General features: G+C 35.9%; 1 protein-coding gene across 1 annotated transcript in view; it reads right to left on the bottom strand.

Moving 5' to 3' along the window:
- The window catches only part of lmbrd1 (LMBR1 domain containing 1), a 119074-nt gene extending 108205 nt beyond the window's left edge, over window positions 1-10869 (bottom strand). The window contains exons 1-3 of the mRNA XM_067385509.1: window positions 10756-10869; window positions 8652-8828; window positions 382-445 (exon numbers count right to left, since the gene is read on the bottom strand). Coding sequence (XP_067241610.1) covers window positions 382-445; window positions 8652-8828; window positions 10756-10863 — 349 coding nt within the window. The 5' untranslated portion in view covers window positions 10864-10869. The remainder of the gene's footprint in view (window positions 1-381; window positions 446-8651; window positions 8829-10755) is intronic.
- Window positions 10870-11133: the final 264 nt, after the last annotated feature.

Consider the following 11133-nt stretch of genomic DNA (forward strand, 5'->3'; position numbering starts at 1 on the left):
AAAAAAGATGTGACAAACCGCGTTCACAAGTCCTTCCGACCTTGTTCACGGAAAAGGTCACTGACTAATGCATTTTTTTACCCTTGCAGACAAGAGATTTATTCAGATGAAAACTGCACTCACTTTAGCTTGATTTGACCAAGACGGTTTCGCACAAATAAAACCATCCAGCGACTTAACTGCCAGCTTTTGTAGGCTGATGTCAGATCATGAGAGTCCCGTAATTTATAACCCAAGTCAATGGACATTAACAACGAGCTGCAGACCGGACTGTGCCGGCTTCCAAACAATAAGGGCAGCAGATGATGAAGGAATATGAACAGTACATTTTCTAAAATGCAAGGTAAGGAAATTGAATTTACTGTGTCATTTAGTACTTACTGTAGTAGCCGTACAAAACTGTGTTTTCGATCTGCTGTCTTGTCTCATTGTTTGCCGCCCATTCCTGAATTTACAAAAAAAAAAAACAATGTCAGAAAAATATGAAATACACTGGCATACATTCAATCACATTAAGTCTTTAAAAAATTTTATAAATACAAAAAAGACATATTTCTCAGTATATGCTCAACATTAAGAATAAACATAAAAACTGGCTTTAGATGTCGATAAATTGTTTTACTTCCATATCATCAAACATTGATTATTAGTGGGTCAGGTGGCATGATTAATTGTATTATTTTTCATATTGTATTAAATTAGCAATGCTACTAAACTCATGTGTTAAATTGACAGCAATACAAGATACACAAACAATGCAGCACAATCTATGATGCAGGATATGAAACTCAAAGGATAAAAATATGACCAACAAATATATCGGTCTATACAGTGAGGTAAAACATGATTTTTATGACAAGACTTCAAATGGTGCCATGGGACAGTGGTGATACAAAGAAGTGGCTCTCCAAGCACAGTGTGTTTTTTATTCCCAATGTGTCAGAGATTCCATCAAAAACGTGACCTGACACTTTGATGACTCACAGGTTCTCGGAGTAGATCCAAATGCCAGAGAGAATTGCTGTCTGCATTGCCGCGGTAAATCACTCTCTCTCGCTCTCTCTCTCTCTCTCTCTCTCTCTCTCTCTCTCTCTCTCTGACTCCTCAGTCTCGATGAACTCCATCCCGCATTCATAACTCAACGTTTCATCATGCCAAAAGAGCAAACCAATAATTGCTACACGAGCACTAGAAAAACATAATTCCGGTGTTGGATCAAAGTGATATGGCACTTACTTGCTGTCGGCCCTTACAAATCTCGAACAGGTTGAGACATAACTTATTGATATTTCATCACAAATGATGCATATAATGATCGATGCTCCCATAGATGTTGACATTTAAATTTCAATGACGTTCCCAATTACTTGTGATTATTAGACAATAATTTTATAAAGATCACATTCACAAAGAGAAATTAATAGCTGTTTTATCTAACAGCAATTAGAACATTTTTGATGGGAGATCTGTTTAATTTCCATGAGTTTTCCTGTAAACAACCTTTTTAAATTCTGTAAATATCCTAGAAATATGAATTTTAAAATTCCCTTTAATGATTATATTTGCTTGTAATTGTGTTTCTGTTAATATTGAACAACTAAACATATAAAAGATTATTTAATGTTTTTGAAAGATGCTTCATGTACACTGAACTGCATTTATTTGATCAAAAATACAGTAAAAACAGTAATATTGTGAAATTATATTACAATTCATATTAACTGTTTTCTATTTACATATATTTTAAAATGAAATGTATTCCTGTGATGGCAAAGCTGAATTATCAGCAGCTATTACTTTATCAGTATCACATGATCCTTTGGAAATCATTCAAATATGCTGATTTGGTACTCAAGAAATATTTAATATTATTATCAGTGTTGAAAACATTTGAATTGATTAACATTTTAGTGAAACAGCAAACCTTCTGTAACATTATTAATGTCTTGACTGACACTTTTGATCAATTTAATGCATTCTTGCTGAATAAAAGTATTAATTTCTTTAAAAAAAATAAAAATTAAAAAAATAAATAAATAAAATCTGACCCAAAACTTTTGAACGGTAGTGTATAGTGCCCCCAAAATATATTTGGACAATCAATTCACACTTAAAATGTTACTGCATTAGAGAAAGAAATATATATATTAGCAACTGTTTAACACTAAGTTTGAAAATGACATTCATTTTTGAGTTATAATAAAGCCTATTGTGAAATGTTATGCATAAAAAAAAAACAACAAAAAAAACTGGGTGCCACTGTTTAAAATAAATGCCACTTTTTCAAGTCCAATCATATCTGTGACTTTATAAAAGCATTTTGCCTATTTAAAAAAAAAGAAAGAAAAAAGGGGAAAGGGATTTCACTTGAAAATTAGTCAACACAGTAAACAAAACAGAGATATTTTAAGTGTCCAAATACTTCTTGAGGCCTCTGTAGGTGTCGAAAATCTGTCTCCTGGTTTAAGCAGATCAGCTTTGTGGGTTTCTAAAGAACACCCACAGAACAACAAAGATCTGAGAATAAAACAAGACTGATTTAACAACAATTTATCTAGTAACTCTTGCACCGCTTCAAGTTTAACGTTTGAGAGCGCATCCTCATTAGCCAAACCCAGGCCTGTCAATCATTGCTGTAATCTCTTTAGGGCAGAGAAACAGAAATAAACCTACAGAGTCCTACGTGCACAGGCTGCATTAAGAAGTTGTTTAGTCGGGAAGGTTCCTCTGCCCATTAAGCCAGCTTACTCGACTGGAGGAAGAGATACATTTGATCGTCACATCAGAAAAACGGATTACCGGAGGGCCGGAGCCAAGGAGATCGCTGCCATAATCTTGCATGTTTATCCAAGACTTGATGGCTCCTTCCATCTCAACCTCCTACAACAAAAAGTACCTGTCTGTCTGATTTATTATGCAACGTGAATCACAGCGAGAATGCTTCAGAATGATTATCAAACGACATTTTCCCACCCATTTGGGTGAGCGTATTTCATCAGAATCTGCTGTAATCTTCCTAGGACAGTTAGAATAAATACTGTTCTGTGCTCTTTAACAAGTGCAGATGTGTGGCTTACACAAGTCCATACGCAGAACTTCACATTTCTGGGATATTCTGAGGCTTGTACGGTTTTTGCCCCTACTTCAATGCAAATCTATTAATCGCTTAGACAAGAAAACTCACAAGTCTACTGAACAAGCCACGCAATTTGAGATTTCATTCATCTTTATTGCAGAAATTAAGTTTTATAGGCTTTACATAAACAGGAAAACAGGTCTCATCGCATCGGCTTCTCTGAGAAAATGTTAATGGTGATATGAACTTATGGCAATATTTATGGACTTTTAGCTAACCTAGCTAGTTATCTTTACTGTTGGTATTTGATTCAGTCCAAATTTTAGTGAGAATAGAGAAAAAACACTTAGATATCAATATGCATATGCAATGGACATTGCTCAACATTGGTAGCTCCTTCAAAGGCATCTTGAGTAAAACATTTCTATATTTAATGAAGCACATACAAAAGACCTGAACCAAAACCGATGGAACTTATTTTGCAGAATATGGAAGTTTGTTGTGCATAACCCATATTATTTGGGCTAGGGCAGGACTACTCAACTCCGAACCCTGAGGTTCACTTTCCTGCAGAGTTGTACTCCAACCCCATTCAAATACACCGGAACAAGTACAACAAATACACCCCTAGTACATACATAGCATTCGAAAACAGCAGATGAACCGGATGACCTACTACTTCTGCCGAAAGTGCACATTCGATGGACACTTCACTACGAGGCCACGGGAGAGGTTTTACGAATGGCAGTGAAGCAATACAACTGATGCTGGTAGGTCACGTGACAGTAACAACATTGTGGATGTAGTACGTCTGAATTTCATTCATACTACCCATATTCATATATAGAACAGGGATGTCCAATCCTTCTCCTAGAGGATCACTGTCCTGCAGAGTTTAGCTCCAATCCCAGTTAAACACACCTGAGCCAGCAAATCAATGTCTTACTAGGCATATTACAAACTTCCAGGCAGGTGTGTTGAGGCAAGCTGGAGCTAGACTCTCCAGCACAGTGGCCCTCAAGGACAGAGTTTGGACATCCTGATATAGAACATACTTAAATGGTAGCAAAGTAAATTCAAATTGAAATGTAGCACCTACTTAGACAGCAAGCGATTTTGGACGCACCAAAGGTCTTCAGTATTACTTGAAATTTACAGGCAGGTGAGTTTGATCAAGGTTGGAGGAATAAACTTTCTGCAGGAAAGTGGACTTAAGTGTTGTTTAAATCTCTAACTTCATATGAGCAAACACTACTAATAACCCTAATAATTGCATATTTCTAAACTGCTGTAGCAGTGTACAATATAATGATTGTATACAGGGCTTGACATTATTCTTTTTGCTCACCAGACACTGTGGTTTTCCAAAGTCGCCATCTACTCAGCATTTTGACAATTTTGACATTTATAGAAAGGGGAAAACTGCTAGATAGATATTATTAATATTATCTCATAATTTGGCAGCAGGTATATTAGGCTGCTATCACTTTAAGACCTGACGCACAGATCCATTATACTGCTACAAATGCGTTTTCTTTCTCAACTGTTAATGTTCACTTAAAACTGACTGCATTTATACATTTTGACATTTTTTTGTGTATATTTGGATATTTAAGTGTGATAAGCAGCAAAAGAACTCAATTTAGTACCGAGAGGTGGCTTTATGTGGGCGCACTTTGGGTGTGAGCACAAAATATGTGGGAATGAGTAAGATTATACGCAATACGTGCAATCCCACAGCAAAATTCAAAGCCTGTAACACCAACAATATTCATCCAGAGTAAAGTAAACGAGTGAGTGAGGGGAAGCAGAGAGCAGCTGGTATAGGTTGTGTAGGCCTGTTCTGCGGAAAGGAGTATTTGAAGCATTTCAGATATTTCAGTATCGATATATATCCAAAAAAAAAATCAATATTTTTGACAACACTACATTGCATAGTTTGAGATGCCTTTTTAAAAGACTACAACTGTTGCTAGTAACAGTGACTGCATTACACGCCACATTTGGTGGGTTGGTGGGTGTTAATATCAAGCCCTGATTAAATAACTTCTTTGCATAGTGCTGATCTATTCACTATATTATGCTACAGTGCTTTACGACTCAAGATCATCTATGAATTTTAAAGTGTTTAAGGAATTGTGGTACAGAAAGATCAGCGGCTTCATCAGAGATCTAATTAACCTAATAGAGTCACTGAGAATCTCTTTAGGTTAACCTCCTCCGCCTCGACAGATGATCTCTGATATGATCAAGCATGTCTGTCTTCTTCAGAACACTTCAAAACCCTCAACTTCCAATTAACGAAATCTAACCATTAATCAATCTTGCGTAACTCTGATAAAGTTATAACTGGTCTTGACCTTTACAAGCCCCTTTTAAACAATCCTAGGTCTGATCATTATCTCAAATAAAACCAGGCCAGCCCTGTCTTCAGATCTCAATTTATTCTGGACAGCACACACTTGAGTAGTGTTTTACACAGCCAGGAGAAAATTCTAGCGGCATGTTCTGTAATATTTCGAATGTGTTTATTCATAGATCAACTGTTTTGGGGGACAACAGGCTTGCTGTTTATAGTCAAAACATGTCTGACTATTAGACAATGGAAATAGCCTCATGCTCAGGCTTGCTTTGTAAGGACATCAATAAGTTTATGCTGCTTTAATGTAGTGTAATCAATCAAATTCAAATACTGGAATTAAAAGTCTCAGGCCCTTGCTCACCAATTAAAGGGACAGTTCACCCAAAAATGAACATTTCTTCAACCTCAAGTTGTTGTACTTTCATAAAAGGAGATGCAGAGATGCTTCTCTCTGGTACATTTTCAAATTTCCATTGGTTCTAATATATCACAATCAAATGTAAAGCAGCAAGTTTGAATAAATGGAAAGTAGATTTGAAGGCTACAGAAAAGAACAAGTTTATTAGTGAATAACAGATTAAATTTCAGTTGTTTGGCTTCAGAAGATTGCACAGGTTGTCTAAAATACTTTTATGCTACTTTTTTCCATTTTAGAACTTGACAGGCTAGGCTCATAATATGCTTTCATTGTATGCAAAGTAGGAACCAACTTCCATGGAAGTTCTAAGTGAAGCACCCATTAAAGATTTCATGTCAGAGGAGGTAATTCTATGCTTAATTATTCATTATCCGTAAGGAAGAATGGTGGGACTGCGGTTTCATTAATTTATGCCATTCAGTTGCCATAGTAACCACTGTCTCATTAGACCATTTAAGTCTGAATGAAAAAAAAAAAAGATGTGCTCAATTCAATCTCTGAACTCAAACCTGAAGTACTGATCTCTTACTTTGACTGTATCATGTTTTAGGAAAGATTGCAACAAGAAATGCCATTGTATTTACAAGTGGTCCAAGTTAACTACCAACAGCAATAACATTCATGCAATTCATCCAAATCACTTATTGTGGAGAGCTCTCAGTCTCTTTGATTTTGAAGAATGGAAAAAAAAAAAAATCACCATGAAAGAGAACGGCATTAGCAAAGCATTTAAAGCAAACACAAGGTCAAAATTGACATGGTTTACTTTTTTTAGTACATGTTCCTTGCATTATTGTGCACATTATTCCAATTTTTTAAAAAAAATTTCAAATAAAATAAAATATTTAGCAGGATTTTGATCCGCTACTGGATGACTATGAAACTACTGGTTAAAGGGGTCAGATGAGGCTTCAGTGAATCAAAGTGCTATCGTTATGTAGTGGAGATGCTGGGTGGATGCGAAAGCAAAACCGCTTTGTTTGGCCTTCCGAAAATGGTTAAGATTTGATCTCCCGAAAACAGAGGTTAAGATTTATTTATAAAGCTATTCTTGAGCAGCACAACTCAAAACTTTGCTTGTTAGGGCAGCTTCATCAACCTGGGAGAGTACAACACCAGCTATATACTGTAGAAAGATTGTGAAATGTCAAGTTGTGCTTGCAAAGTTGGTTCTGATCGATCGCTTGATCATCCATAATTTCAGAGTCCAACTCGTACTTAAACTGATATGGTGTAAACCCAATGGTGTAACTTTGTTTTAAAAAGTGAGGTGGGATAAGAATGTGTGTGGTGGGGGGAGACTAATACAGGGCTATAATGGAAATATACAGTAACAACTGCACAACAAACTAAAAAAGCATAATGTCCAAAAATCTATTTCTATAGTACGCCAAGTTTAATTTATTGACATAGAACTCATGATTAATATGACAATTTCATCCTTACATCTTTACCTTCGGGGCTCTAATCTTCCCTGGGTTCTAATCTCGTTTTTCCTCATTAAAACTAAAGATGTTCATCAGTGATTGTATATCAAGAGTAGGGATACATTTAGAGAGTATCTGGAACATTGTTAAAGCAGTAGATTGAAGAGCTTGTATGTGTGAAGACTAAAATGTGCACAAAAAGATCCAAGACAACACTTTTGCCTTCCACCACTGAAAACAGCGGCAACGAACACTCAGCATGATTTCAAAAACAACACATTCCATGGTCAGATCGCCTATATTTAAAGCAACACCATGGAACATTTGCTCACGGTTCCACCATGTGGTTGATGAGTGCAATTGTCTGTTAACAGTGTCGTAAATACTGTCGCTGTAGAAGCTTCCTCGTGGTTTTATTTATTGTTACTCCAGAATTGAAAAGTACAATGACAAAAAGAATGGTAGTATGTTAGCCTAGTTTTTTTGCTCGCGTTGTTTGCAAAGGGTGTCATTTGTATAATAGAATAAAATGTTGTCCGCATGGTTTTGAGACTTGCATTTTAGATGGTTACGTCTAATAGTTAGCTGTTGGCTAACTCCACCCAGACTATGAGTAAAATATGTGACATATGCCGTAAAGCAGGTCGCATTTTTCCATTGGCAGGGGATGGGCGGGGCTGTGTGTAGCTGAGTGTGGTTGTAGCCGCTAGGATGTTGCTCAGGTAGCAGCGGCAGTAGAATTCATCTGGTTAAGAGTTGTTCTACCACTAAAATAATTTTAGAGACATTATTTTAATGTTGAAAAACTACATAGTGTTGCTTTAACACAAACAAATAAAAATGAATACTCTGCTAGTTCAAATGGAGATGCTTTCTTTGCATTCGATACATCCATGCTGCAAGATATTTCAAAAAGTGCTTTTGTTAAACTTAAACTTGCTTTTGTTTTGTTTCTATTATTTTATTATTACTATTGTTGTTTTATTTCTTACTCATGTACAGCACTTTGGTCTTAGAGGTTTTAAAGGTGCTTTAAAACTAAAAGTAAAGTGGTGGGGACAATATCGGCCAAGGCAAAAAACGCAAATTATACATATGGTAAAACTGACAACATTATTAACTTTGTGTTAATAATTGCTAAAATCTTTGGAAGCTGAAGCTCATGATTATGGTATGGGCCGTTACATTTCTGATACACACGAGGTGTTTGGTCAATCACAATGCACTGGGTCTGCTGGATCTTCATGTTGCATTTAAACAAAGCAAGACAAGTTTATCTGTCACACCTGGAATAATGGAGCTAGAGGATTGAATCAGTTAATTTAGTTACCGTTTATAGGTAACTTTTCTATAAAGGAATATGGTTACCTTGTAAGTGCCATTGGGATACTTCATAAAGGACACTAGGAAGATATCCACAGGAAGAAGAGCTGATGTGATGAGAGCAATGGCCAGAGCACATATCGCTGTGATGGTGGAGATAACCTCGCTCTCCTGCCGGCTCTGATACTTCCGAATATAAACCCAGCAGAAGGCCACGATGACCTGAAGATACAGGGGGACAATATGAGATGTGTATCAAAATAATTCATTTAAATTGATAACGTTAAAGACAGTATTTCAAGTTTCTTTAAATATAATTTCTGTCTATGTATAAATGTCTTTACAAAACTACATTTTTATTTATTTTATTGAATTTTTAATGTATGAGTTACACCAGAAAATAAGGATATCAGCTAGTCATACATTTACATCAACCTTATCATTTATATTTTATAATCATACAAACTTTCACAAAAAATAAAAAAATAAACAAATGAAATTAAATAAAAAAATTCAAAAGAAAAATTTAAAAGAATTGAGATAATGTACAAGAGGCCTGATATTTGTGATAATTTGCTATAACTGTGCATTAAATTTGTGCGTCACTCTTTTAAATGGCCTAAATCTTTCTGGTGTCAAATCGATGGATGTTATATAACACAAACTCACTTTAAAGTCACCATTAAATCAATCTTTTTTTTATGGAATATTGCAGTATTTATTATAAATGATTTATTTAGTTCACGTAATGATTTTTTATGTGCCTTCATAATCTTTAATCAAAAGAACTTCCCCTTCTTCTTGCGGTGCCATCTCTTTTATTCTCTGATGACGTGTATACTGGCGTGAGGGCGGGACAACCTGTCACTCATATGAGATTGACCAATAGCAACCACAACCATCCAATCCATTCCCAATGGAACAAAATCAAGTCCAGCCCTACATATTTTCTTGTTCGAGAGGCGGTTTCACTCGGATATACGTAACATTAGGGAAGAAAAATCGATTGCAACTTCCATTTCATGTCGACTTCAAAGTCCAGAGAAATTTAAAACCGCTCACAAGTGGAATTTAGATAACTCGAAATATGATTCTGCATTAGACTTCTGATCTAACAACTAACAGCTCCTCACCTAGAAAGAAATCCTGCCTACACATTTAGAAGCCTCTGAGACAGTTGTCTTTGAAAAGCATTATGCTGTATCTCATTAAAAAACACTAATAGAGTCCAACTTTCAGGAGTTACTTGTTTGAGAGTGAAAGGTCATATTCCAAACACATCCTCTATAAGCTCTCAGGACACCGCTAAAATGAGCTTGTGATTACAGGATGCTGTTTTCAGACAGGATCAATTAAGCACCCTATGCGTATTAGATTCTGCCTGAATTGTTGGTCAGATAATGACCCGACGCTTTGAATTTAAATCAGGATGGTCCAAACAAATTATAGAACGGGAAACACTGCTCTCTTTACACTTGTTAAACTTGAGCAGGCTGCATTTTAATGAGAAAATTAAGGCATAGATACAATTTTAATTAAACATCTCAACCAGGCAGAAAAAAATAAATTATATGTTTAAAGGTTAAGTGTGTTATTTCTCTGCCACTAAATGAAATTGCAAAAATAATGACTATTTATAAAGTTTCCTGAACACTCCCCCTTTCAACCATTGGTCCCCAAACAAACACAACAAAAACTCACTGACAGTGTTTATAGTTGACTCTGAAATATAACATATTAACACTTGAAATACTAAGAACTGTAAAATCAATCAGTTATGGCTTAGATATTAGTGTCACATGTAACCTAGCACATAAAATAAGATAATACGATTAAATAAAAGACGTAAAAATGTTTTTTTATATCAATAACACACGTATTTGTGCTTGAAACTGAAGTGTTACTTCTAGTAAAACAATATAGTGTGACATTTAGTAAAATCTGCCAAAATAAAACACTGTTATTGTCAACATAGACAGGATTATGATATTAGCTATATATAGGCTAACCAAAGTAGTGCGGCGTGCCAGTATATGATAAATATCGAGCTACACACCGGCATAGCACGTGATAGAATAAGCGAAAATACCGCCTGTAGCAATATAATACAAGTAAATGAATGTTACAATGGATAATTTGTGTATCTCACCAGTAAAACGATAGTGAAAATAGACCATCCTAGCACAGATTCAGAGAGTAACGCTACAGGCGTCGCCATGACTGCTTCACTTCCTGCAACACAGCTGACGCTCGCCATGTGACGGGCGACGTCACACAGCACGCTAGTGCGGAGGTGTGGAGGTCTGGGTCAAATACATAACAAATACTTTAAAGGTACAATATGTAATATTTTTGCAGTAAAATATCCAAAAAACATTAGGCCAGTGTTATATATTTTGTTCACTTGAGTACTTACAATATCCCAAATGTTTCCAACTATTTGTAAATCGTGAGAAAATTGCAATTTTAACCAAGGCTCCGCAGTGCCCAAGGAAGTCGACCGGAAGTTGAAGTCGGCCGGGTGGCG

This window comes from Chanodichthys erythropterus, chromosome 5, assembly GCF_024489055.1.
Source record: "Chanodichthys erythropterus isolate Z2021 chromosome 5, ASM2448905v1, whole genome shotgun sequence".
In the NCBI taxonomy this organism is placed as follows: Eukaryota; Metazoa; Chordata; class Actinopteri; order Cypriniformes; family Xenocyprididae; genus Chanodichthys; species Chanodichthys erythropterus.